Source organism: Leptonychotes weddellii, chromosome X, assembly GCF_054177405.1.
Source record: "Leptonychotes weddellii isolate Sample4059 chromosome X, ASM5417740v2, whole genome shotgun sequence".
In the NCBI taxonomy this organism is placed as follows: domain Eukaryota; kingdom Metazoa; phylum Chordata; class Mammalia; order Carnivora; family Phocidae; genus Leptonychotes; species Leptonychotes weddellii.
Window position 1 is genome coordinate 59,289,695 of NC_138385.1, and position 27,864 is coordinate 59,317,558.

General features: G+C 51.5%; 1 protein-coding gene across 1 annotated transcript; it reads right to left on the reverse strand.

Annotated features, from left to right (window-relative positions):
- Positions 1-99: 99 nt before the first annotated feature.
- NALF2 (NALCN channel auxiliary factor 2) lies at positions 100-27,864 on the reverse strand. Its single transcript, XM_006735204.3, has 3 exons — positions 26,544-27,864; positions 3,377-3,548; positions 100-2,999 (listed from the first exon to the last, which is right to left on the reverse strand). The coding sequence occupies exons 1-3, from the start codon at positions 27,405-27,407 to the stop codon at positions 2,614-2,616; spliced, it is 1,422 nt and encodes a 473-aa protein (XP_006735267.2). The 5' UTR covers positions 27,408-27,864; the 3' UTR covers positions 100-2,613.

Below are 27,864 nucleotides of genomic sequence, written 5' to 3' on the forward strand. Positions count from 1 at the left end.
AGTGTCCTCTGGTCCCGCCCCTTCCACAAGCCCTAGACTTTTTCCTCTCTCTCGCAGGGCTTGATGCCACAGAACAAAACCATGAAGGGAGGGTTATCATCAAGTCTTACCATTTATTTCTTTATGGGGTTAAACAAGAGCAGAGAGGCCTCTGCCCCACAATGCAACAAAACAGAAAGCAGTACACATACGGAGACTCTCACCGGAACACAGAGGCAGGGGGGAGGGGAACAACGGAATCATAGCCAGGTGAGGGCAGAAGGGACGGGGGACTGCTAGGAATCCAGCTTGGAGACTCAGTCATAGGAACTAGTGCAAGAAAGGTCTACTCATGAAGCACAGTGTAGAAAATGGCATAAGAAAGCTGCCCCGCTCTGCTGCTTGTGACGGAATGCAGGGGGCAGCCGGAGGGGTGGTGGACAACCTGGGTGGTGAGGTGGACAGGGACAGTCAAATGACTTCGAGGTGGAGTGAGGTGCCCCTTTCCCCTGCCACTGGGCAAGGCCCTGGGCTGGTCTGAGCCAGGGGTCTCCTGGGCACTTGGTGACGGGGAAGAGAGGATGGGAGTCTCCAAGGGTCCGTTCTTTGGGACCCTAAGGTTCCCCTTTACTCCCCAGTCCCTTTTCCCCTCCTGAGGCTGCAGGAGTTGGAAGGCAGGACCTAGGGTCTCTCACATCTACAGAAGCGACTCTGGAAAGGAGCCAGCACCTCTTCCCCTCCCCAGCTGAAAAGAGCACTCTAGGGATGGGGCATGTGGCTAGGCCCGAAGTGCTGTGGGCCAAACAGGGGAGTGTGTGGGCAAGGGCAAGGGGATCGGGGCAGGGAAACAGGCCGTGACAAATGAGAAAACTGGCAGGGAAGGACTCCCCAGTCTCATGGAGCCTATTTGGGACCCAGCGGAGGTCCTTGAATGATTCCCTCTCTCCTGGGGAGGTCTCCCATCTCTCCCCTGCCAACCACTTCCGGCTGTCCCCTCCCCATCCCCTTACTCACTGGCATCGCAGCCTAGGGCACAGGCCCTTCTGGCACCGAAAGCCCCTCGGCCTGCCCCAGGAACACAGTTCTGGCTGCCTTTCTTGTCTGCTCCTATTGGCTTGTGGATGTCCCAGGCCACGTGGCCTCCCACTCCCAGGAGATCAGCACAAGGCTAACAGCCCCCAAGAGGCTCTCGAGGCCTCTTTTCTTGTCTAGCCCTTGGGCCTGACGAAGCAGTTCCAGTGTCTCAGCCAAGAGACACCGGAACATTCTCTTTATTCAGTGGGTCCTCTTGCCTGTCTCTGGACCTTCTCCCGGAAGGGGCAGGGGTGGCTGGATCAGGGGACCCGCTACAGGGTGAGGAAGAGTCTGATTGTTCCACAATTGAGATAGTAACCCACAGGGTCAGGGATGGGATGGGACGAATACTCTTTGGTAGGCTGGGGATGGGGACAGGATGGGGACGGGGGAGGCTCATCTCTGGAGAGCTCTGGGGCGATGCCACCAGGTTCTCCTTCATGGAGGCCTGGGCTAGGACAGAATGAGGGTGTATGGGGACCCAGGCCAGGCCTGACCCACTGGGCTTAAGTCCCTCCTCCCCGTGGAGATCGGAAATGGAAACATCTTTGGCCTCAAGGCCAAGATCTCCAGGGCAAGAGTGGCCCTTGGGAGTATGTGCACCTTCTGTAAGATAATGGCCCTTCAGACAGTGGCAGTCTGACTATGTGCTATCAGCCTTCTGTTTCGAGGCCCAGCAACCAAGTTCCGGTGCTCTTTCCCCACAGGACTCTTTATGCAACCCTTTCTGATTTGGGGAGCTGTCCTCGAGCCTGCCTTGACACTGATCATCCATCCTCCCCAAGCCAGGTGACTATAGAGGGTTCAGCCATCTCTCTAAGCTCTCTGCCCACATCTCTCCCCTCCCCTCCTCTCCTCTGCTCTCCTCTGCTCTCCTCTCCTCTCTTCTCCGTCTTCCCTCTCTCCACTCTCTCTCACCACTCATTCTGTACCCCATTAGTACCCCTCATTGCTTAGGGTGGTGGGCTTAACTGGGGCCCCGACCTAGCCACGACTGTGCGCTCCTCATTTCCCAGCCTGGCACTTGCCTGTGGCGGCCCCACATGGGGCAAGGTGTGCTGAGTGGGAGGAGGGCAACTGCACCGTCTGCCATTGCCTGTAGGGGTATGGGCAGGAGGGAATTAAGGATCGTGGCAACAAAAGGAATGCGGAGGGGGGAAAGAGCTTCTCCCCTCTGTGCCCCCCAACATTCCCTGCAGGGCCAAGGCTGGGTGAGCAGCCTCCTTCCCTAGGGTCAGGGCTCTCAGCAGGAGTGGGTACTTCCAGCCCCCACTCCCGTCCCCCCTTTTTTTGCTAAGCCCCATGGATGGGGACCTGAGGGGGGGCACCTGCTGCTCTCCGTTTTGTCCCGGATGAGTTTTGCAGCTCTCTGGGGCCCTCTGGCCGTTCTGCTGGAGCTGCTTTTGGGGTGGGGGTAGGTTGGGGGTGGTGTGTGGCCCCCCATGTCCCCCCGCCCCCCACCTGGTCCTATACCTCCCACGGGAGGAGCCCCTCCCCCTCCACCTGGGGGGCTGGAGCTGATGTCAGTGTGTGGTGGAGGTCTGTCCTCCCTCCCTGCTGTCACTCTTCCCGAGTCAGGCCCTCATCTAGGGCAGGCAGCGCCTCCAGCCCCAGCCCTCCACCACCCTGGCTGCTGGAGAAGGACACCATGGTATGGAGGAGCATGAGAACAAGGACGTAGAGCCGGATCCTGCTGGGGCTGAGGCGGGAGCCCCCAGAGACCGGCAGCAGGGAGGGCTTGCGGCTGATGGGGCCCGGGGGGTCGTGGCGGGGGTGGTAGTGGTGGTACTGTTGGCGGTAGTGGTGGAAGTAGGAGTGGTGGAATTGCTGGTGGTGGGTTTGGGGGGCCTCGGTCTCCTTGAGCTTCTTCTTCTCCGACTCACAGGAGACCCACTGCACGTCACAGCACTTGGTTTCCGGTCGCTTTGGCGAAGTATCCAGCAACCCTGCCAATGGATAAGGAAGGTGCGGTGGGGTGCTGAGGGGACACATGGCTTTCCTAGGGAGGAGAGTTTCAAAGCTGCGGCTGCTCCGGTATCCCTGGCCCCGGCTCCTCTCCCCCTGCCCCTTAGCGCCTTCCCTTTCTGGGTGCTTCTCTCCCAGGGATTCCAGGCAGTTTCTCGGGCATGTGGCGGAGAGAGATGGCCCCTGTGCTCTTTGGCCCCCTTCCACTCGGCCCTGTCCCAAACTGGGGACCTCGCTGCCCACTCTTCAGGGCACTAACCTGCTTCTAATCTGACTTCCTCCCTGCTCCCACACCCCCAGGCTGGTGCCTGCCCTGGGCCCCCAGCCTCCTCCCTCCTCCGCAGTGCTCTGCCTTTACCTGTACAGATAAAGCCTGGAAGCCCTCCGTACACCATTTCCTCATTGTCAGGGAGTATAAAGGGGCACCGGGTCTGCACCTCCAGGCAGTACTGCTTGCAGGGCACCCAGCGCTGGCATTCCCGCTGGGTCACGCTGAAGTATTCGGAGCACAGCCAGGCCTTGTAGACCGCCTGTGGGGAGAGGAAAGAGCGTCAGCCCAGGCACCAGCCCCTTCCTACCTCAAAAGAGAGGGAGGAAGGAGGGGGTGTACTTGCCCACCCACCCAACGCCAGGATCCAGGGGGCGGGGGAGAAGAAGTGTGTGGGTCAAGACCACTACATCCTACTGGAAAATCTCCCATCTCATAGCCCGAAGTCCCAAGGCCCCTAATCTGCAGTCCTCCCAGACTTACATTTTTTCCCCCCATTGGTAAAATCTCAAAATTACTCCTATGTCAGAGCTGGAAGGGGTCTTACGGATCATCCCATCCAACCCTACTAGTTTAGCTGACCCAAGGAGGTATCCTGACTTGCCTGGAGTCACTTATAATGAGGTACATTTCAGTTCTGTTCAATTCCCGCAAATGCTTCTTCGGCCAATGGTGTAAGATTTCTAACTTCAAGAAAGCGATGGAAAAAATAATCCTTGCCCCTTCCTCCTTAGGGTGTTATGTGGATCAGATAATAAGACACATGAGAAAATGTTTCGTAAACTCTGAAGTGCAACACAAATGTGAGCGGTTAGTTTTAATGAAAACAGGAATCTGCCTTACCAGGCACCACATGCGTTTTCAAGCTCTACTTAACCCAAGCTCTGTCCTGTTGGCTTCAGCCCTGGCGGGGGGCAGATAGCACGTTTCATTTGGAAACGTTCCTTTGCAGTTTCACTTTACAGTGTACTTCCTGTTCCTCATCTCGCTCACTCCTACCAGGCACTGGGTCCTAGCTGAGGTTCCCTGCTCTATACTCTTTGGCTATCATCAAGCCCAGACTTTCTCCCCAGTAACACTGCTGACGTTTTGGACTGGATAATTCTTTTTTTTTTTAATTTTTAAAGGGGCGCCTGGGTGGCTCAGTTGGTTAAGCATCCGCCTGCAGCTCAGGTCATGATCCCGGCGTCCTGGGATCAAGCCCCATGTTTGGCTCCCTGCTCAGCGGAGAGCCTGCTTCTCCCTCTCCCTCTGCCCTTCCTTCCTGCTCGTGTTCTCTCTCTCTCTCTCAAATAAATAAAACCTTAAAATTTTTTTAAATCAACGAATTAATTAAATTGAAGTATAGTTGACATACAATGTTACATTGGTTTCAGATGTACAACATAGTGATTCAACAACTCTATGCTATAATCCCCACAAGCATAGCTACCATCTGTCCCCATACAACACTATTATAATACCATTGACTTTAATCCCTGTGTTGTGCCTTTTACTCCTGTGACTTATCCGTCCCATGACTGGAAGCCTGTACTTCCCAGTCCCCTTCACTCATTTTACCCATCCCTCCATCCCCTCCCCTCTGGCAACCTTCAGTTTGTTCCCCGTATTTCTAGGTCTGATTTTGCTTTTTGTTTCTTATTCATTTGTTTTGCTTTTTAGATTCCACATATAAGTGAACTCATATGTATTTGTCTTTCTCAGTCTGACTTATTTCAGTTCGCACAATACCCTCTAGGTCCATCCATGTTGTCTCAAATGGCACAATCCCATTTTTTTATGACTTTTATTTTCATTCTTTTATATTCCATTACACACACACACACACACACACACACACACCATATCTTCTTTATCCATTTATCTAGCAATAGACACTTGGGTTGCTTCCATATCTTGGCTATTGTACATAATGCTGCTATAAACATAGGGGTGCATATATCTTTTTGAATTAGTGTTTTTATTTTCTTTCGGTAAATACCCATGGACTGGATACTTCTCTGTAGTGGGAACTGTCCTGTGCACTATCGGATATTAAGTGACATTTCTTGACTCTGCCCAGTAGTTGCCAGTCATATCCCCCTCCCATTTTTGTGATAACCAAAAAATGTCTCTGGCCATTGTCAAATGTCCCGGGGTTGGGGGGAGGTCAGAATCATCCCCCATTGAGAACCACTGATCTAGCTCTTTGCTACTGAAAGTGTGGACCTGGACCAGCAGCAGCAGCATCACCTAGGAGCTTGTGAGAAGTGCGGAATCCCAGGCCCCGCCCCAGACCTGCCGTGTCAGCGCATGCATTTTAACAGGATGCCCAGGCAACTCTCGCCTATGAGGTTAGCCCTGCCCACATCCTCCTCATATCTTCAGGGACACCTTGTTGCTTCTCACAGCAAAGGTTCTTAGATTTCAATGGGCCTCAGAATCCCCTGGGGTGCTTGCTAAATAGGCAGATTAGCTCCCTCCAGTTCAGCTTCAAGAGGACTGAGGTGGGCTTAGGAATCTGCATTTTGAAAAAGAGCCCTGGTCATTGTGCTGCTGGAAGCCTTTCAATCACACTGTGAACAACATGGACAGAGCTTCTTACGCTGACTTGAAACATTTACAGTAAAATACAAATAACTTCACCGTGGCCGAGAACTTTCACAATGTATCCCCACAGCAGGCTTTTCCAAAGCAGGGGGTGGTGACGGGTGGTGCTGGTGGGTGGTAGTGGGTTGTAGTGCAAATCAACCCCCTGAAGAACAAAGTGTTGCCTGGTGCTTTGATATCTCACTGGCATCTCACATTTAACGTGCTCTAAATCTTACAAAGAAGTTCTTCATTTTTTTTTTTACTCCAAACCTGCCCTCACTTCCAAGTTTCGACCATTTCAATGAAGTGCCATGGCCAACTACCCAAGTATTAAGCCGGAAACCTAGGGGTCAGCCTTCACTCCTCTCTTTCTGTGCATCCCTGCAGGCAGTCCATCAGAGAGGCATGACAATTCTTCCTCCACCTATACAAGAGTCTCCCCTTTGGCTTCCCCACCTCTACTCTTCATCTTTCCAATCCACTGTTCACACAGGAGTAAGAGTGATCTCAAAACACCACCAGATCATATTACTCCCTTGCTTCAACCCCTTCAATGCATTTAGAATAAAATCCAAACTTTTGACCACGGACTTCAAGCCCCTGCATAACTTGACTCCCATCTGTCTCTCCAAACTCATTTCCTATCTCTCCCTTCAAGCTCGTCATACTCCACATGTACACACATAGGTTTTCTTTCTTTTCCTTGAACATACCCTACTTCTTCCTACCACAGGACCTTGGCTCGTACTGTTCTCTTGCTCTCCCCCCACCTTTTAGCATGGCTAGGTCCTTCTCGTCTTTCAGGCCTCGGTTCAAATGTCACCTCCTCAGAGATGGTCTCCCTGACCCCTCTAGTTAGAGGATGCTTTCTCATTTAGAGGATGCCTTCTCATTACTCCCTCTTTTTCTTAAGTGTTTCTTCACCACAAGTATGACTTTGTTTGCATCCCCAGTCAACCTCACTAAAATGTGCGATGCATGAGAGCAGACATGGTTTGTCTTATTGACCATTGTGTACTCGGCACAATATAACATAAAAAATGTCTGCTGATTGAGTGAACAGGACAAGTAAATGAGGACATGTCCCTACTCTCAGAGAAATGCCAGTTTCATAGTTAGATGCATCTAATTTGAATCTATGGCGTATGATCTATAATGTAGGAGAGGTAAACCACTGGCCATTGAAGGGAAGCAAATAGAAAAGCTGGGGAAGATTTAAGCGAGAAGATAGTAGTTGAGCTAGAACTCAAGGTAGGATTTTAGACGGGATGGGTAGAGATGAGACCAAAGGGCATTCCAGGCTGAGGCAACAGCTTACGTGGAAGTGTGGAGGTAAGTAAATTCATGGTGTGCTAAAAGAACAGAGAGTTTTGTATGAATGGAATTAGAAGAGTACCAATCTGTGGATGGACATTTAACTTATTTCCAAGTTCTCAATATTATAAACACATGCTTTGGTGAATATCTTCATACACATGTCTCTTGCACACCTGTGTTAAATTTTACTTATACAAGCCCTGAAAAGTGAAATTACTGGGATAAAATGTATGTGCAAAGGAATGAGAAGAGAATGAAAGGAGGGTGTAAGAGATCAAGTGAAGGTAAGAGGCAGGGTAAGAGAGAGGTGGACAGGCAAGAGGGGGGCTAAGGGGTAGAAGAGAGTGGCAGTGGGGTAAGAGTGTACAAGGGAGGAGTGTGTAAGAAAGAGTGAGAAAGAGTAGGGAGTTGGAGGGTAAGAAATGGTGGTGATGGCGGTAGACCTGAAGAGAAAGAGCAGAGGAATAAGAGATGGAGGGTAAGGGAGGTAAAGGGATGCAGTGAGGGTGAGAGAAGATGAAGAGTAAGGAAGAGCTGGGGGATAAAAGGGCGGGGACATCAGAGGGAGTAAGAGAGGGTTTGTGAAGAGGAGGGGCGAGAAAGAGGAAGTCACAAAGATGAGGGTAAGAGTGAGCAGGGGAATTAAAGTGGGTGAGGAAGATGAGGATATAAAAAAGCAGGGATGAGATGATGGATAAGAGAACAGAAGGAAGGTAGAAGAAATAAAAGCAAGGCAAGAAAGAAAAGGAGATGCCTAGAGCTAAGGCGCCCAGTGCCGCAGAGAACCCCCTCCATCTTTTGGAACCCAGAGTGCCAAGGTGAGGCTCTGTCCACAGCCACTGCTCCAATCTCAGCAGCCTGGACCCAGGGTCCTCCTCAATCCTCACCCCAAAGTGTGTGGAATCCCTCCCTCTTCCACCGACTGGGTTCAGAGGTCCCTGTAGGATTCTCCCTGGGCTCTTCCAGTTCAATATTCTTGCTCCTATGAGAGAAGGCCCAATTGGAGTTGCAGCCCTCCTCCCAGGCAACTGTGATTGGCCTAATAACAGCCTACGGTGGCTGGGCACTCACCTGTATGCTCTGGGAGAGAGGGAGGGAGAGAGGGAGGCAGGGGTTGGGAGAGGGGTGGCCTGACAGTAGGAGTGTGGCCTTTCCCCTTAAGTAGAAGACCCATACCCCCTAGCCTGGGTCACCATGACAACAAGTGGGTGAGCAGATTGCCTGAGGAGGACACCAGGCCTGTGGGTGGTTAGGCAGGAACAGGCAACGAGTTAATGAGGGGAATGGAGGAAAAGCGAAAAGGGGGTGAGAGGTAATCCAATTTCCTGGCCTCACAGAGGGCCAGCTGAGGCCACTGCTGGCTCATCTGCTTCAGTGGTGGCCTGGGGTCCTTCTCAAGTGAAAAGTCTGTCTCTCAGGGCTACCATCTGGGCAGCAAGCCTGTCAGTCTCTGCAGCCCTTTTCCCTTATCCGGCCTAAGTAGCTTGCCCCGACCGATCAGTGTGAGGACTGAGCCAGAGGGCACCGGGTTGTTTGGGCAGTCACAGGGGGCGGCCTGAATACTCATCCATAAGGATGGGGAAGAGCCAGGAGAGCCAGGGTTAGGGAAGCTGTGGGGCTTGCTGGAGGTGGGGCATGTAGGGAAAAGGAAGAAATGTTTCAGAACCAGACAACAGTCCATTGGAAGACCCTTGGAGATCTCTTGCTCTAGTCTCTCAACTCTGGCTGCATATTAGAATTGCTCAGAGAGTCTTTAAAAAATGCACTCCAGACCAACAAAGTCAGATTCCTTGTGGGTGGGACCCACACATACGTAGTTTTTCAAAACGCCCTAGGTAATTATAATAGGCAGAGAACTATCAGCTTAGCACCTCTACTTGCATTTTATAGATGAGGCCCAGAAAAGGCGGAATGACTTGTCTATAGTCACATAAAATAATGGCAGAGGGAGAAACCTGAAACCGGGTTTCTTGGCTCCAACTCCACGGTTCTTCTTACTGGACAATCCTACCAATGACTCTGAATTCCACACTCAGGGGCAGGGCACACAAAGGCATGCACAGGGGAGGTTAGCTGAGAACCAGGCTGGCTCTGGGCTTTCAGGCTCTTCAAACTCCAGCCTTGGCAGAAAAGCCTTCATCATGTGCTGTCCTCTAAGCTTAACCATCCTGGACCCTCCAGGTAGTGGCAGAGGATGGGTGGGGTTGGAAGACTTGACCTGGCAGTGCCTCCTTTTCCTACAGAACCCCCTTTCCCACCTCAGTCAGGCTACCACTGGGTTCAATCAAGTTCTGGCTGCTGCAGCCAAGTTGCTATGGGAACTGGGAGGGGAAGGAAGCAGGGAGTAAGTAGAGGGAACACCAATTAACCCAAAAAGGAAGCTGGGAAGGCTATCTCACCCCTCCTCCCAACTGGGCCGCTAAGCCACTCTTGAAATGGGAGCGGGAAAGATAAGGGGGATCCCAAACCCTCCTGGGCTCTGCAGCTGCCAGTTTAGGGAGGACCAGGAGAACTTAGAAAGCCTTACCTTCCTGCTTCCTGGTTTGCAGCCCTGGCCAGGGCATCCTCATCCCTATACTCCTTTGGAAAGAAGTGTCTGACTTCTCCTGGCCCCCAGGATGCTGTGTGAATCCACACAAGTGAGTATGTACACACACAGCGCCCAAAGCCAAGATTCAGGGCCAGAGGGTTTAGAAAGAGGAGGCCATCCTGGACTCCTTGGTTTAAGAGCTGGAAAACCATCCAGAGAGGAGAGCTTCTGTTCTTGCCAACCAGAAAGTCGGCAGTTTCCTTCTCAGATTCCAACTTGCTAATGTCCCTAGGGCCTGTTTCCCCATCCAAATCCTCCCTACAGACCTTCTCTTTATGGCTGCTTGTTTTCTTAGTGTTCTCCTGGGACCCTTGGCCAGGAGCTGCAGCTGCAGAGCCTGTTGGAGGCAGAACAACAATCTGGGCTGGACCTGGGGATGAAACCCACTGTCCACAGCACACAAGTAACCACCCCACCTTCATATTTTACCTAGGAGGAAACCGAAGCCCAGAAAAAGGGATCAGCTTAGCCAAGTCAGAGGCATGCAAGAATTCAGCTACAAAGCCAGGATTAGAACACGTATGCCTCTTTGCACCACATCCATCAGCACACCTAGAATTTTGTGAGGTTGTGAGGTACCTCCTTGGGCAGGGTCTGAGAAGAGCCACATGCTCCTATTCCTGATTCTGGGCTTTCAAAGAATTGGATCAGAACAGGGTAAGGTCAAAGTCGGTCTCCAGTTCAGGGAAAGGAGATCATGGACATAACTCTCTGGAGACAGCCGGAGTTCATTGGGATTGGCAGAGTCAGACTGGGATTAGGGGCATTACAGGGCAAATCCAGGTGGATGATATGGCTTTGCTTAAGTGGCTATAAAAATAAGCAACAGCTTTCGTGCTTCAGAGAATAAGCAGTCATGGGTCCAAGTGGCCTGGCCTGGCCTGAAGGAAAGGTAGGGGAGATGGCTGGAGAGGTGGGTAAGAACTTAAAGCCAGTGCAGTTCCAGAGGGACCTCGCACCTCGAAACTTCCCAGGCCATCTGCTTAAAGACCAATGGCTGGGTGGGCCTGGCTTGGCCAGGGGCAGTCTGGTCAGTGGAAAAGTGGTGTTCCTAATGCAGGGGTGGCTCTTAAGGAGCATAGATGGTCCGTATCAATCAGATGAGCAGAGGAGGCAGGTTCATGACCGCTCCAGAATGGAAAGGACTGTGAAAGTCATCACTCCACTTCCCTTTCTGCTGTTGGAATTTCCACTCCAACATCACTGCCAAGCGCTATTGTCTCAGGGCACTTACTCTCTCCTGGGGTAGCCCATCTCTTCAGACAACTCTAGCAGTTAAAGAAGTTCTTCCTTCTTTTGAGGTGAGATAATGCCTCTCTGTGGCTTTTTACTCATGGCTCCTACTAGATCTACAGTCAGCTTCCTGTCCCCCTGGATAGCCCTGCAGTTATTTGTAAACTTCCCTGAGTCAGGTCTTCCCATTCATTTGTTCGTGAAGTGATCACTTTCTGAACACCTTCTGAGTGTCTGGCACTGTGATGAGGGGATACATATGATAAAGATGAGTAAGATAAGGTTGCTAGCTTCAAGAAGAAGGAGAGACAACCATGTGAATCAGTCATTATAAGTCACTGTGCTAAATGGTATGTACTTGGTCCAGTGCTAGCATAGAGGGAGGAGTGATCAACTGTGTTTTGAAGGCTGAGGATAGGAAAACATCTCCATGTGGAGGAGGCTTGAGTTGGGACTTGGAAAAAAATTAGTAGAAGTTCACTAGGTGGAATAGGACAGGAATAAGTGTACTTCAAGCAAAGGAATCAGCAGGTATAAAGGCCTGGAAGTGTGAAATAGTGCTGGGTTCAGACGCTGTAGGTAGTTTAGCTTAGTTAGAGGTTGCAAAGGGGGGTGTAATGGGAGGTGAGGCTGCAGAGGAAGGCCATACCCACGTTATGATATGCTCTGGATGTTGAGGAGGAGGTGGGCTTCATCTTATAGGCAACTGAAAACCTTTAATGGGTTTTAAATAATTGCTTTTTAAAAGACCACTTATCACTTTTGTGGCTAACTTTTCAGGCTATGTCTTAAAGTGTGGATGATGGAGTATAGGGCATCAAGACTGCAGGTAGGGTGACTAGTTAGGAAACTATTGCAATAATCTGAGTGAGAGATGATGGGGACCTCAACTAAGGCAGTAGCTGCACAATTAAGAAATGGAGAGAAGAGGCGGATGTGAGAAGAGGCGTCAAGGAGGTAGAATCAATAGGATAACTTATGGAGGTAGGGAATGAGAGAGAGGGAGGGGTCCAGGATGACTACCAGGTTTCTGGCTTGGGTGGCAGGATGAATAGTAGTTTCATTCATTAAGGAAGGGAAATCAGGAGGAAGAGTAGAATTGGGGGCAAAAAAGATGAATTCAGTTTTTGACCATGTTGACTTTAAAGTATATGTGGGTCAGCTAGGTAGAAATGTCAAGGAGGCAGTTGGACATAATGGTGTGAGCTCAGAAGGAAGGTCTGGGCCAGAGATAAATCCCACCAAGGGATAAGGGTTAGTCATTAGAAACATGGTAGGACTATACCTTCCCCTACCCTTTGAAGTTAGGCATGACCCTATGACTTACTTTGGCCAATGAAATGTGAATTGAAGTGACGTGGATCACGTTTCGGGAGAAGCTTTAAGAGTTGGTATATGATGTGGCACATTCTCTTCCCTCTGCTGCTGCCTGTGGAAGAAGTGTTGAAATGGACCCTCCACTAGCCTGGGTCTCTTGGTGACTGTCATGAACAGATGCTCCCTGCTGACCTGTTTTGGATATGTTTTGTGAGCAAAAATTAACTGTTTGTTGTGTTACGCTTCAGATGATTAGGAGTTGTGTGTTGCCGCAGCATAACCTAGCTCAGCTGACTGATGAAGCAAGAGCAGAAGCCAAGGAAGTGGATGATATTGCCTAGGGAGAGCGAACACAAAGAGAAAAGGACCAACAGTGGATCCCTGGGAAACACTAACGTTTAAGGGAAAGGTGGAGGAAGGGAATCTGATGAAGATCAGGGAGTGGCCTAAAAGATCAGAGGAGAACAGACAAGAGTAGCAATCTATAAACTGGGGGAGGAGAGAGTTTCCAAGAAGAGGAGTGGTCAGCAAATGAGGACTTAGAAACATGCTGGCAGTCTCATCACGGTGAGAACGGTTTCAGTGGAGCAGTGGGGGCAGAAACCAGGCTGTAGCCAATTTAAAAGCCAATATTAAAGAAGAAAAATGGAGGTAGCAATGTGTAGACTACTCTTCTACGGAGCCAAACATTCCCAGTTTTTGTTTTTGTTTTTTTTTCCAATTCTTTCATAGGATGTGGTTTCCAGTTCTCTCTTCTATCCCGGTTGTTCATATTCAGATGAGTTCCTATTTTTCTGTGTCCCTTGCAACAGAACCCAATTCCCAAACAGAGTTGATCAACACAGTCAAGTAGAAGTATCAGCCCTCCTGACCTGGAAGCTCTGTTTCTGTTAATGCAGCCTAAGACCACATTTGCTCTCTTGGGGACTGTGTGGTATTCTTCTGGTAATTCAATGGAGAGAGATGGAAAGAGATAAGGCCTGCCTGGAGTGTGGGATCAAAGGCACAGCCTAGATCAAAGTCCCTGCAAGGATTCCAAACCTTCTGGCAAGACATCTGTATAAATTAAATCCTTGAGACTGTAGGCTCCCTGAGGACAGGGATTGTATCTTACTTATCTGTGCACCGGCCTTAGTGTCTAGTGTTTCACATGGAGCTAGGTATACACAAAAGGTGCTCGCTAAGTACTTGAAACCTGAGCACTTGAAAATGAAGCCTCCAACAACTAGCCCAGATTGGAGTAAGGTGGAGAACTGCAAGAAAAAGATAAAAGTAATGGGTTATGTAATGTCAATGTATTTGCATGAATTTTACAGCTCCGATGGGGAAATTGAGATGTATTAGCAGAAAGTCATAGAGAACTAAGCAAAAAAGGGGCAAATATTAACTCCAGGAAAACAAGTTGACCAAGGAAGGAAATGTAATCCAGTATTCTACATGACTCAGCTGTGAACAATATTTATAGTCCTAAGAATGTAAAAATGGAATACTGTTAAAATCAGAAATTGTGATATGCCAATATTGGATGTATGAAGGGAGGGGAAGTGTGTGTGCACATATGGTGCTGCTGGTAGTAAGAGAGCTAAATCCTCCTCTAATAAAATAAAGTCAATAGATATTTAAAACAAAAAACTCAAGAAACTGTAGTATTGGCATGCCATTTTGAAATGCGGGGGTAAATATCAGAAGAAACAGCAAAGAGATTTGGAAATATTTAACTCTGAAGAGTGAGGCTCAGGGGTTGAGCAGAAGGCTTCTGTTTTAATTATAAGCATTGAGATCTATATTTATCATTTGAAAGCCATTAAATTATATATATGTATTATATATATATATATATATATATATATATATATATATAATTCACACACATACACACACACTGATATTTAAAACAGACAAGTCAAGAAATAGCAGTATTGGCATACCATTAGAAATGTGGAGATAAATATCAGAAGAAAAACATAAGAGAATTTCAAGTGTTTGATTCTGAAGAGCGAGTGTACATATGTAGCTTATACAGGTTTCTTGAAATTATGGACATGTAATACTTTGATAAAATGGAAATGAAACAAAAAGATAAACTTACCTGCATCCATGACCCTCAAAAGCAATAAAACAGAATGTCTAAGACTTAATCTGACCAAACTCACCAGACTCAGCCCCAAAGCCCCAGGCCCTGCACTGCCCAGTCCTGGATCATCTACTCCATCACCACTGCCTGGGCCATGGGCTTGGGCCAGGTCAGCTTAACAGGCCAACAGAACTAATGAGTGGTCCTATAGCCAAAGAGAGGACCTAATATGAGAGCTTTGGGGGCTTCTGTGCCCAATGGCTGTGCAGGCCACCACAGGAATGATGCCAGCATGACAGTGACAGACATAGCTTCCTTTGAGCTGCACTCAGACATGTGCAGCATAAAATTCCACTGCCCCCTCCCAGACACAGCTGTCTGCCACACACTGCTAGCCCTGGGCCCAGGCCCAGAAAGCAATCTCTAGCCTTCCACAGGGATCATTGTGAAACCAGCTCCCTGACCCTGCCTTACCTCCTTCCCTAAATGCAGTACCTTGATAGACAGATGAGAAGCTGGGGAGAACAGAGACCTGATAAAAGGATCTGTCAGCCGTGCTTGGTCTCTAGGGATGAGGTGAATCAAGGCTTTGGAGTCCTTCCATCTCTGCCTCTTTCTTCCCCCACCTAAGCACGTCTTTGTGCCCTCACTCACTAGAATCTCTCCAGTTGCCTTCTGGCTCCCAACCTCCCACTCCCATGCCAGACACTTCACCGCCTGCTCCCAAATTACCTTTCCCTTCTCCTAAGCAGTCCATCCCAGTGTTGTCAATCTCAATTGGGTATTCAACAGTCACTTGGATGAAGCACATCTAATTAAGGTGAGAATAATACTGGCTGCCATTTATTAAGTACTTGCTATATGCCAGGCTCTGTTCTAAGCAACTGACATTTATTAACTCATTGAATCTTTGTAACCACCCCCTGAGGTGGAGACATATTTGTGGATGACAACAGGAAGGACCAGAGAGTTTACATAACTTGCCCAAGGCCACATAGCCAGTAATAATAATGACGGCTACCATTTCGTGAGCAATTTCCACCCCATAGGTACTGTAGTCTTTTTTTCCCCCCATAGGTACTATAGCCTTAAGAGGTTAGCATGTTGTATGTCATTTAAGCATCACAATGAATGACCCTATTTCTTAATTTCAAATGTGAAACATTTGGAACAGTGTGAAACATTTGGAACAGTGAGGTTCCAAGAGAGTGAAAGAACATGTTCAAGGTCTCAACAACTATTTTATGGAGAAGACAGATTTCAAAACCAGATTTACCTGGACTTCGGTGCCCAAGCTCTTATATGCGTATTGCCCCTTGGCTGGTCTCTCCATTTCACTGTTACCACTGAAGGATTTAGCTCATTACTCAAACAAATCTTTTTGATAGACTTTCAATTCAGGTAAGCTGGGGAGAGATTTCTAGGACTAGATGGGAGAGTGGTTTTCTACCATCAGTGTATTCAGCCCATTTCTCATATGAGTAAGGTTTTCTTTGTAAGGGGATGTGGGGAGAAGAACCTTTGGGTATTAGGGACTACACATGACCATTTCCACTCTCCCATCAAAGCACTCCCTTCCCACTTTCCTCTACACACACACAGACACACACCCTGGGAGATGGAGATGTCGAAAAGAGGCAATATAGCTTTGTTTCCTCCAAACCCACCAGCTTCCTACCCAGAGCTAAAGACTCGCTATTTCTGCTTTAATCTTTGGCAACTGGCGAAGGGAGGGCAGTTGTCTCCCCGTAGAAAGGCTTTCTTGCCTTTGGACACTAGCTCTCCGGTTCCGGGTCCTATCATTTAGGGGCTTCTGGAAATGCCTTGCCCTGGAAGACTCCAGTGCAAGAGTCCATTCCTTCAGAAAGGCCTCAGGGCACTCTACCTAACGGCTCCTACCCAGCATGCCCCAGAAATGTCTGCATTGCCAAGCCTTTGCTCGAGTCAGATGGAGAGTCAGCTAGAGCAGGGTTCCGATTCTGGCCCTGCCAGAGGCTAGCTTTGTGAACTTGGACAAGTCACCTGTAAGGAGGCAGGGACTCAGCCACTAATTTGCTAGGTGGCTATGAGCAGAGGATTCTCCCTCTTTGGGCCTCAATGTGGATCCAAGAAGGTGGTCCCTAGGGAGGCAGCATGTGTGAGAGGGTCAAACATCTTTAAACTCCACCCTGTGGTCAAATCCCAGGTCTGCTCTTACCAGTTATGAGACCTCAGGCAAGTGACTTAAATTCCCTGATCTCCATTTTCCTCACCTGCAAAATGGAGATAATAAAGGCACTTATCCTTACCTTTCTATAAATTATGTCTGTAAAGCAACTAGCACAAAGCTTTACCTATAGTTCAATTGCACTGGCATAGATTGGGTGGTACCACTGCCTTCTGGCAATCAAATCCCTGGATTTGACCTGGATTCGAATCCCAGCTCCAACTCTTACTAGCTGAACGACCCTGAGCTAGTTACTTAACCTCTCTGAACCTCTCTTCGCCCATGTAAAATGGGGATAAATATTTTTTTGCACTTCACAAGGCAGACGTAAGAATTAAGGAGGGTCTGGGAGAGTTCTTTTCTTTCCCATTCCTTCCTTTCCGCTCTAAGATTGAAATAACAAATGAGAAAAATAACTGCCACAAATGTGATCAGAAAAAGGTTAAAGTCATTAATACCTATGAAAGAGTACATAAAAATCAATAAAAACCACAAGACACAAACAGACAATTCACAAAACGGGCAATACAAAGGGCCTATAAACAAGAAAAACAAATTTTTCACCTAAGGAATGCAAATTAAAAGTCAATGCTATACCATTTTTCAACCCCAAATTAGAAAAGTTTTAAAAATGTGGTACTCAATGCTGGGAAAGGGTGGTAAATTAGTCCCACGCTTTTGGTGAAGGTATACACTAGAATAATCCTTGTGGAAAGAATTTTGGTAAGAAAGAAATTTGTATGTCAAGAGCCTTGAAAAGGTTAATACTCTTTGAATCTGTTAGACGAGTCCCAAATGTTCATCCTGCGGAATTAATGTTTATGCTCCCATTTGTATGCAAAACAAAGGAAAGAAAAAGTCATTGTGTGTGCAAATGTTTATGTAAGCTCAGAGAGAGGGGCAGAAGGATGCACACCAAATTGTTAACATCAGCGACCTCAGGGCGGTGGCACTGGGAAGATTATTAATGTTTTCTTTGTAAACCTCTGTATTGTTAGATTTTGGTGCAATGAGCGTGCATTATTTTGTGGTTTGAGGAACTCGGCAAAGTAGAGAAATAAGAAAAATATGATTGAGATAACATTTATTAAAAAAAGGAATCCTAGATCTGACAGATTTATGAACAAAGATATTCATCACAGCGTTAACTATAATAGTAGAAGTTGGAAGTAAAGTAAATATCTCACGTAGGGGACTACTTAAATAAATTGCACTATATTCATGTGAGAGAATATTGTACACTCCTCAAGACGGCTGTTTTTGAATATTTAATTACATGGAAAGAGACTCGGTATAACTTTAACAATAACTGAAAAAGAGCAGGGTAAAAAAATACTGTATGATTTCAAGTATGTAAAGATAGATAGTCGTATCTTTTAGGGTGGCTCTTATCAACATGGAAAATAGTAAGTGTTGGGAAGGATGTGGAGAAACTAAGAACACTTGCACATGGCTGATAAGAATGTAGAATGGTACGGCCGCAGTGGAAAACAGTGTGGTGGTTCCTCAAAAAGTTAAGCGTAGAATTACCAAGGGATCCAGCAAGTCCGCATCTAGGTATGTACCTCAAACAATTGAAAGCAAGGATTCAAACCGATACTTTTATCCCGAAGTCCGTAACGACATCACTCACAATAGACAAAAGGTGAAAGGAAATGAAATCATATGTCCACACAAAAGCTTGTCCACGAATGTCCAGAGCAGCTTTATTCGTAATTGCCCAAAGGTGGAAATAACCCAAGTGTCCAAAGAGATGAATGGCTAAACAAAATATGGTATATCCAGACAATCAAATACTATTCGACCATAAAAAAAGAATGAAGTGTTGATACAGGCTACAACGTGGATGAACCTTGAAAACATTACTTTAAATGAAATAAGCCAGACACAAAAGGACAAGTAGTGCATGATTCCACGGAGATGAGGTTCCTAGACGAGTCAAATTCATAGAGAGAGAATGTAGGCTAGACGTTACCAGGGGCTGGGGGAGGGAGGAATGCAGAGTTATCGTTTAATGGGTACAGAGTTTCTGCTTAGGAGAATAAAAACCTCTTAGAAATGGATGGTGGTGATGATTATACAACATTGCAAGGGTATTTCATGCCATTGAACCATACACTGAAAAGTTGTTAAAATGGCAAATTTCATGTTATGTATATTTTACTATAATGAAAAAACTAGAAAGATATATATAGGGGCGCCTGGATTGCTCAGTCGGTTGTGTCCGACTCTTGATTTCAGCTCAGGTCGTGGTCTCAGGGTCCTGGGATGGAGCCCCGTGTCTGGCTCCACACTCAGCAGGGAGTCTGCTTGGGGTTCTCTCTCTCCCTCTCCCTCTGCCTTTTCACCACTCTCACTCTCTCTGTTTTTCTCCTTCTGAAATAAATAAATTTAAAAGAAAAAGATATGCCTTTTTGTGACATATGTAGATGTATATTTATATATGCCACAAAAAGACACATTAAGAGTGTCTCTGGGGTCTTTTACCTGTTATACTTCTATTTTCCAGAATTTCTCAAAGACCATTTTTTTTTTTTTGTAATTGGAAAAAAGGGTGTTTTTAAAAAGATTCTGTGTCTACAGTTCCGGAGGATTGGCTCGGTTGGAAGTTCTAGTTGAGGTGAACACTAAGCAGATATGTTCGCCTTTCACAGATCTGCCAGGTCGCCAGGCTATCCAAATAATCAAATAAACTTATAGGAAATAATGGTAACGCCTACCACCATGCCCTGTCCCTTGGCAGGCAGGCAGAACTTGGTGAGCTGGCACTTCCTTCTACTCCCAAGAGAAGCCTAGCCATCCCAGGCCAGAGCTCACCAAAACAGTGGCATGGGAAGTGGGTGTCCAAAGCTCAGCCCAGGCGTCAGCAGGCTCTGGGGTGACAAGATCTCACTGTTTCCACTACCAGCTCTCCTAGCAGGTGCTGGGTGGGGCTCAGGCCTGCACTAGGCCTGCCTACGAGGACCTCCTCCCCTCCTGCACTGGTTGGTCTTTCCAGCGGATGAGGCCTCAAATAGAACAGTTCTTTCCCTCCAGGCAGGGGGAGCCCGGCCCCTCCCACCTCTTGTGTAGAGCCTGCAGACAAAGGAGGCAGCAAACATGTCCCTTCCTGGTACCCATCCTCTGTCACTCTCCCAAGAGGATACTGGTGACTGTCACTGGGTCTCAAGGACAAGAGACTGGGGTGCTGAACAAAGAGGCTGTTGGTGGGTCCCCCCACTTTGCACCTGAGCCACTCCAGGGGGCCCCAAGCTGCCAGGAGGCCTTGCCGGACCTCCTCTGAGGTCAGGGTGGCCTTGCAGCCCAGTCTCTCGGTCGCCAGCTGGGCATTGCTTCCGACAGCTGGAGGAGATCATTAACATTTCCTTTGTGCATGTGTGCTCTGGGGAGAGAGCAGACAGACCTGATTTTGTATCCCAGTCCCCCCACCTTTTGGCTACGTGGCATGGGTGGGTCACTGGCCCTCACTGAGCCTCAGCTGTCTCATTTGCAAAGTGGGGATAATGATAGTTCCTGCCTGCTGGGATGATTGGATTTAAATGAGTCTATGGACACATAGAAAGTCCCTGTAGTCTCGCAGGCCCTCAAAAGCTTGCAGTTTTCTTTCCCCCTTTCCCTTTTTCACCCCTTTCTTCTTGGGCGCCAGTCTGCCTAGCCTTCTAGCCCAGAGACATGTGGCCCAAGCTCCAGCTCCCTTCTCCAGGATCCATTTGAGCAGGAGCTTTGGTCCTGGCAGCCCCTGTCACTCTGTAGTAACTCCTTCCCTCCCCAGGGCCAGCTGCAACCCGCCTATGCCCTTGCACTCCCCTCTAAGCACCGACCTGGCTCAAGGTGTCAAAAATTCAGGCTTTTCTGAACCTCCTCTTATGCCTAGGGAGAAAAGTCTGATCCAGCATCCCTGGCCACCCGCACACACTCTGGTCTAAGCGCCTGTAACCACAGGAGCACAACATACCCATTTTCCGGAGACCTCCCAGGTCAGCATCAGACAAAGGTGCTCCTGGAAGCCCGTATTTGTCTAGACCCCTCGGAAGCTGCCCCTGGCTTTCCAGCAAACACCTGCAGCTGCAATCTGCCCGCAGCTGAGACATGAGCTAAGGCGGTGTTGGGGGGTAGGTTTGATGGCCGGTCTGCATGGCCACATAGCAGGTAAACAGCCTCAGAGGGTGGGAACACAAAAGAACTGCCCCAAGGGAGAAGATTTTCTAGGGCAAACTCCCACCCTTGAGCCTGAGATGTCCTCCTACATCCCTACTTACACACGAAGGGGTGGGGGTGCCCTTTCCATGAGGTACCAGTGCCTGGGGAGGAGGCGACATGCACCCATAGGACTTAGAAGCGCCCTCTTGGGCTTGGGAGGTGTTCAGAGATCTCGGACCCTCCTTTATTCTCAGCCCCGCCCACTGTCTTCCCTTTCCTCCCCCCTCCTCCTGCCCCCACACTGCCTCCGCTGTGTTCAGCAGACTCTTCCAGCCAGACCATGAGACTAGGTGGGAGGCTGCTGGGCTCCCTTCCTCCACCTAGCTCCCGCCACCCCCACCTTCAGGAGATACCAGTGTATCCTTCCTGGAGGTTCCCGTTGCTATGGTGACTATAGTAGTCAGGCACCAGCGTGGGGGAAGGATGGGAAGTAGCCATGAAGAAGACTGTGTGTCCGTGCGGGTGTGTGTGTGTGTCTAAGTGTATGTGCATGCACACATACACATGTCCACCCTGAGCAGGGAGGGGAGAAGGCAGGGAGGACACAAAAGCCAAAAGGGAGAGAGGGAGGGAGGGAAGGGACAGAAGAGGGGACCAGAAGACGGAAGGGGAGGCAGGAGAAGACACGGGGATAAGGGAGCTGAAGTGTGGATGGGGTGTGAGAGATGCAAGGGGTGAGGGGGCACAGAGGTTATTGCAGGGGAGGCCAGAAGAAGGGAAAGGCATGGGGTAAAAGCTGGGAGGGGTGTGCGGTAGAGGTGGGTGATGAGGGGAGCGGGGTGGGATGGGAGATGGGGTGAGGGGCTGGAGGTAACTGTTGGGAGAAGTGGGGGGTTGGAGGAGTGTAGGGGTGAGCATTAGCAAGTGAGGTGTGGGGTGTGGTTTGGGAAGGGTCTAGGGCGATCTTCTAAGAGATCACAAAGGTTGTGGGGCCACTGGAATGTGGATGGGTTTGCTGGGTGTGGGCTAAAATTTGTGAAGACTATGGGGGGTGGGGGTGGGTCAGGATGGGGGTGAGGTGGTCTGGAGAGGTGTGGGCAGCATGAGGTCACTTCCCCCCTCCCACGTTTAATCCACTGTATCCTTGGCTGATCTATACACATTGCCTCTTCTCTGTCCCCGTCTCTTCCCAGAAGCCCAATGCTCACATTCTTAGGCAATGAGCTTCTGTGGATTTAGAGGCTCCTCCCCAGGGGAGACTTTGCCATGGTTCCCAGGAGGCCACGTCTTGACTGCCTCCCCCTTCCTCCCACCCCTCACCCCCGCCCCAGCCCCAGCATGGACCAGGGCACCCTCTTTGCCCGTGAGAACTCTGGGTCGGGGAGGCCGACTGTGGGCCTCAACTCCCGGCCTGCGAGCTTGGGTGACAACAGGCACCACTGCCAACTTAGAGCATGTGCCCTCTGCCCAGTGACCTGAGCTCCCTGCTCTCAGCATCAGTGTTAGCCCAGGAGTCCAGCTTGGCAGGAAAGCTGTGGCAGGTGGGAGGAGAAAGGAAGGCAGTGAGGCAGAAACAGCTGCTAGCCGGAGTGGAGGCAGAGCAAGGCCCCAGCGGGTACGGGCGGAAGGCGAGCCGCTGGCCCCGGCAGTCCCCCCTCCTCTGTGTGGAGTGTCAGGCCCCCCCGCCAGCCGTTCCCATCCAATGCCACCGTTCAGGGAGCAGGCTCAGCTCTCGGGGCCTAAACCCTGCGCTGAAACAGACCTCAGAGGTCACCTGTCCAACTCCTCCCATAACCTGGAGTTAGAGTCGTCTCCACGGCATTTCCTCCAAGGGGCTGCCCGAGTCAGGCCAGCCGTTGGCCAGGATCGGGAGCTCACTTCCTCCTAGGGTAGTCTGTTCCCTCTTTGGAAGGAAAAAAGCTGCTAACTGAGCCACTCCGATGTGCCAGGCCTAGGTACTGTGCAGACTTGTCATTATTAATGACCTCACAGGGCTGTTATGATGAATTAGCTCCAGTTTACAGATGAGAAAAGTGAGGCTCAGAGAGTTGAAGTCTCTAGCTCAAGGTCACATGGGGGGGTGCGGAATAGATAAAAGAGCTGGGTCTGACCCCAGGACTTTCGAACTACGAAGTCCATATGGGGCTCAGCAGGACATGCTTCTTCTGCACCATGACAACTCTTCTGGGGTTTGAGGTCAGAGACCACATCCTCCTGAGTCTCCTCTTCTCCAGGCGAAACAGCTCCTTCAGTTCTGTCCAGGAGAACCTGGGTTCCAGCCTCCTCGCCACCTGCTCAGTGTGAGAGCCAGAGTGGAACGCACAGTCTGCCAGGTGGGTTCGGGCCTGTCCAGAGCAGAGTAGAACTGTCACATCCTTCCTTGGCACCAACCTTTACTTCTGTGGCCCTATGGCCGGTAAGAGAGTGAACTGTCCTTCTCTTGGGCTTCTAGCCCTTCTTGGATCAGAACTATGAGAGAAGAAGCCAGGGTTTTGTTTTCATTTCCACCACTCCCCGTAGTCACACTGGCCTAAATTTTGAGTCAGAGAGGGGCAGAGGTGGGGGAAGAGGGGATGGGAACCAGGCAGGGGCACAGCAGGGCTGGGAGGATGGAGGGCTGTGTGTGTGTTGGGGGGGAGGGTGAGGTGGCTGTCGGGCAGGGCTGGGGAGGAGGGCCAAGGGGAAGGGGAGGTGAGGGTTTCGGGGCTGTCGGGGCCCGGGCCCAGGTGGAGCTCTGGCCTGGGGGTGGGAGAGGCCAGGGTGGGGATGGGCATGGGCCTGCCTAAGTTAACATCCCCTGCCGTGTGAGAGGAAGTCAGTCGCACATTAAGGAAATGTTGCAGCTGGTACTAATTTGGGAGGTGTCACAAGCAGCAGTGAGGACAGGTATGATTCGTGGGGCCCTGCATGGCCCAAAACAGGGGCAGGCACTGCCAAGGGAGAGAACAGGGTTTCTGGAGCTGCCCAGGACCGATCTGACTGAGACACTCAGGACAGGGCCCCAGGGATGGGGGTCACCTGGGCCTGGAGCAGAGCCTCCAAGCTTGGTTTCCAGAAGTCAGAGGAAGCCTCCTCATCCTGGCCTGGGCTATGGGCTCTCCACCCGGGAGAAGCTTTGGGGATGAGGCGTCATCTGCAAGGGATCCCATCTGGGGGAGAGGCTAGACAGGAGAGGGCTTGGAGCCTGGGGGCAGGCATGGGAATGGGCAAAAAGGACTGGGATAGAGGTGGAGTGGTGGGGTGAAGGGGGAGGGGCTGCAGGTAGGAGCAGAGCAGGGCTGCCTTGTCCCTCGGTGCCCATAATACGGCTGGGATCCAGAGTCCTGTGGGTCTAGGCCTCAGCTGAGGGAGTGAGCGCTGGAGAAGAGAGGGAGACCCCCCAGGAGGAGGCAGGCACTAGCCTCCTCCCAGCACGGGCAGCAAGAGAGCAGGCGGAGTTGACTTGAGAGGGAGAGCAAGAGAGCGACAGCGACAGTGGCAAGGAGACAAAGGAGAGCAGGGAGGGCCCTGGCCAGGGGGGGACTTGATGGGAGGCTATGGCAAAAGCATGCCTCCGCTCCTTGGCAGAACATGCAGGCTGGAGGCCTGGCACTCCTGCTTGTCGGCTAAGCAGCCTCAGGGCAAACGGCTTGATCCCCCTCCCTGCACCTCAGTTTCCTCATCTGTAAAATGGGGATAACGGTGCTGGTATTGCCATCCTCCCTGGGCAGTTGTGATCTCGAAAGATCTGTGAGAGAGGTTAAGACCCTAAGCATAACGTCAATGTCCGGTGTCATATTATTACTGCAAAACGCTATCAGCTATCTCTTCCCACTGAAGCCTCACAGAAGCCTCAGGATGTGGGCAGAGCAAGGATTATGGGTCCTGTGTTAGAAATGAGGAAATGGAAGCTTAGGGAAGTGAAGTGACGCGCCCAAGGTCACACTGCTAACAAGTGGTAGAGGTGATGAGGCCTCCTGCATCCAAGACATCAGTTGTCTTTCTCCTCCATCAAAGTGCTTGGTGAAAATAATTAATACGGGGTGTTATTATTTAGTGTGGGACCAGACAGAGCTTGGGGCCAACCACAACGTGGGAAAAGAAACCCACGGGCAAGTTGTGGTGTGGCCTCTCAGTCATCCTGGTGGCCGAAGGGAAGGAAAGTGACTGGGGCCGCGGGACTGGAAGGAGGGCCACAGAGAGAGACATCCTTTATTCTCTCTGCCGTGGACCACATCCCTCTGCTCTCCCTGAGTGTGTATCTGTGACTGACATCGAGGGTGTGTGTGGGTCTCTCTCTATGACAAAATGTGTCCTTCTTCATGTGACAGTTCTTCCGCCTGCCTGTGTGTCTCTGGCATCGTAGGGAGATAGGCGTGTGTGTGACAGGGTGTCTGCCTCGCTGGCACTGTTTGTGCGTGTGACGACCTCTCTCTATCTCTGCATGACTTTGCCTGGGGTGGTGGTGGTGCTGTATGGCAGTGTGTGTTTGTCTATCTGTCTGTACACCTTTAAGAAGTGGAATATCTCATTTGGTAGTGTGAGTGAGGCAGTGAGTCAGCTGAGGCTGAGGGAGGCGGGAGGGAGACTGCTAGGTTACGAGAACAGGAAAAAGGAGAATGAGAAAGTGAAGTCAGGAGCAAGGAGCTACCCCTTTCCTCCCCAATCCCCTGCCCAAATCCTTAAGGAGCCCACCGAGAGCGTGGCACCCTGAAGAAGTCCACAGGGGGCACGTTCGTTGGAAAGGGGCACTTGCTGCCCCTCCCCAAGGCCTCAGAGGGAGACAAGCTAGGATAGGAGTCACTGTCTCCCTCTCCAGCTCTCAGCCCCCCTGGCTCCAGGGTGAGGGAGGCCACCACCCCACCTGGCCTCCTCCTCACTTGACCCTTTGACCTTGCTAGTCTCTTTTCTCCCAACAGCAGGCCACCTGGCCAAGCTGAGCAAACAGAGCAGTGGCACCACATCCCAAATGTTTACAGCGGCCATGCACCTATTGTCCAGAATGACCCTGCCGAGGGTCAAGAAGTTTCTCCAGACCCGGCTCTGCCCTAGGCAGGCCCGTTCTGCTGTGGCCTCCCCTCTCCTCTGGATGCCTGTCCCCGGCAGCCAGACAGCCGGCTTTCCCTCCACCGCTACCCCAGTGTGCTGGGAAGGCACTGGGAGTTTTGTAATGCAGCAACCCCCAGTGGCCCTCCCACGAGAGCCGCTTTGCCCTGTCCCCCAACTCCTTTTATCAGGGAAGAGGGGCTGGTTCCCTCCTTGGGAGAAGACAGGCATCCCTGGGCTCCACCTCAGGTCATATAAGGTCAATAGAGCCGAGTGCCCCATCAGCAGGAATGCCTCTCCTCTCACCCACTGGCAGGGGCCAAAGGGTGAGGGTTAGGTTGCCAAATATTTTTCCTTCCCCCTCTGGCCTTCCGCCGGCACCAGTCAGTCCCAGGACTTTCAGTGCCGGCTCCGGAAAGGAAGGGGGCACCGCTGGCTGAGGATGGAGACTTGGGGGTTGCCAGATCCCTCTTTCCACCCCTTTGTCCGTGACCCCTCCCTCCTCATGCGGGGGCGGGGCACCAGGAAGCCCCAGTCCGAAGGTGCCCAAACCCCGGATTAATAGAAGTTGGCCGGGTGGTTAACTGACCTGAATCCCTGCGGCACCCCTCTCTGGGGGAGGGTCCCAAGGTAGCACTCCTAGTGCCCTACCGTGAACGGTAGGGGTGATGGGAGGAGGTGAGGTGGATAGAGGGAGGCAGACCTCCTTTTCTCTCCGGGTCCCACCGCCACCGCTCCCGCCGCCGCCGAGGGAGGTATTGTGCCCGCGGACGCCAGTCCCTACCTTACAGCCTTTCGTGCAGGACCGGATTGAGTACTCTTCTGCCTGTAAGTATTTATGCAGCACGAGGTCGAACTCGTCATATTTTTCCTGAGCATGTCGGTCGAGCCGCTGGTACGCCTCGATACAGTTGCTACACACCTCCCAGGCCCCAGAGCCCGGGCTGGCCACCACGGCCAGCAGGTCCCCCAGCAGGGTGTCCAGGCTGCAGTCCAGGCTGTCGGGGCGGTCCATGCCCAGCAGCAAGTCCCAGACCGTGTAGGTGTCGCAAAAGGAGAGAGTGAAGTTCCGAAAGTGGCCTTTGAGCAAGTTTTTTTTGGCGGAGGGGAACTCGGCCGGGGCACGAGAAGGGGAGTCAGGGGGCCGCAGTGGGGGGGCTGGGGTAGTCGGTTCAAAAAGTCTCTGCAAAGATTGCAATTTGGTGCAAGCTGCGTCCAGCCCCGTGGGCTCTGGGACGCCACCGCAATCCGGCCTGGGACCGGCAGCGGGGGCGGCTTTGGTCAGGTTGCTGTATTGGGGGCCGCAGGTGCCTGGGGGCGCGCTGGGCTCGCCGGGCGGCGGCGGCGGCGGCAGGGGCAGCACCGCGCGAGGAGGCATCGGCTGCCGCTCCCGGCCGGTCCCCCAGGGCGGCCGCATGGCGCTGCTCAGCTCCCTGGCCCGGGGCCGGGCCCCCGCACACAGCCACAGATGGTCAGCGAGCAGCACGGTGAAGAAGAGCAGGGACGCCAGGGACAGTCGCCATCGCTGCGCCCGCTCAGAGTCAGCGCAAGGTTTGTCGCTCGGCCTGGGAGCCCAGCAGCAGCAGCAGCAGCAGATAGTCAGCGCGGCGGCGTCTTTCCCGGGCCACATCCAAGCGCCCCTGAACATATTTCAGGGGGGTCGGGCTGGAGGGATCAGGCAGGCGCGAGGCCGGACGGCCGTCACGGGCGGGCGAGCGGGCTGCGCGCCGCTCCGCGCTCCTCCGCGCCGTCCAGGCTCTACCTCGGGGGCTGCATGGTGAGGCAGGCAGGCCGGCCGGCCCGGGGCCCCGCTCAGGCCAGAGTCGCGGGGTGCTCTCGTGCGGCCCCGCGCTCCTCCCGCGCTCCCTCGCCCGCAGCCCGGGCGCCGCCGCCCGGCCCGCTAGGCACTGCCCGGCGTCCCGGCGGGGGGCGGTGCGGGGCACTGGGGCGGTGGCGGCTGCGGCGGCGGCGCCGCACTCCTCATAGTGTCGGGCCCCTCAGCTGCCCTCGGCTCCGCGCCACTCCACTCCGCGCCGGCGGCCGCCCGGCTCGCACTCTGTTCTGGCCGTCTCGGCTCGGCGCAGCTCTGCGCCCCTCAGCGCCGC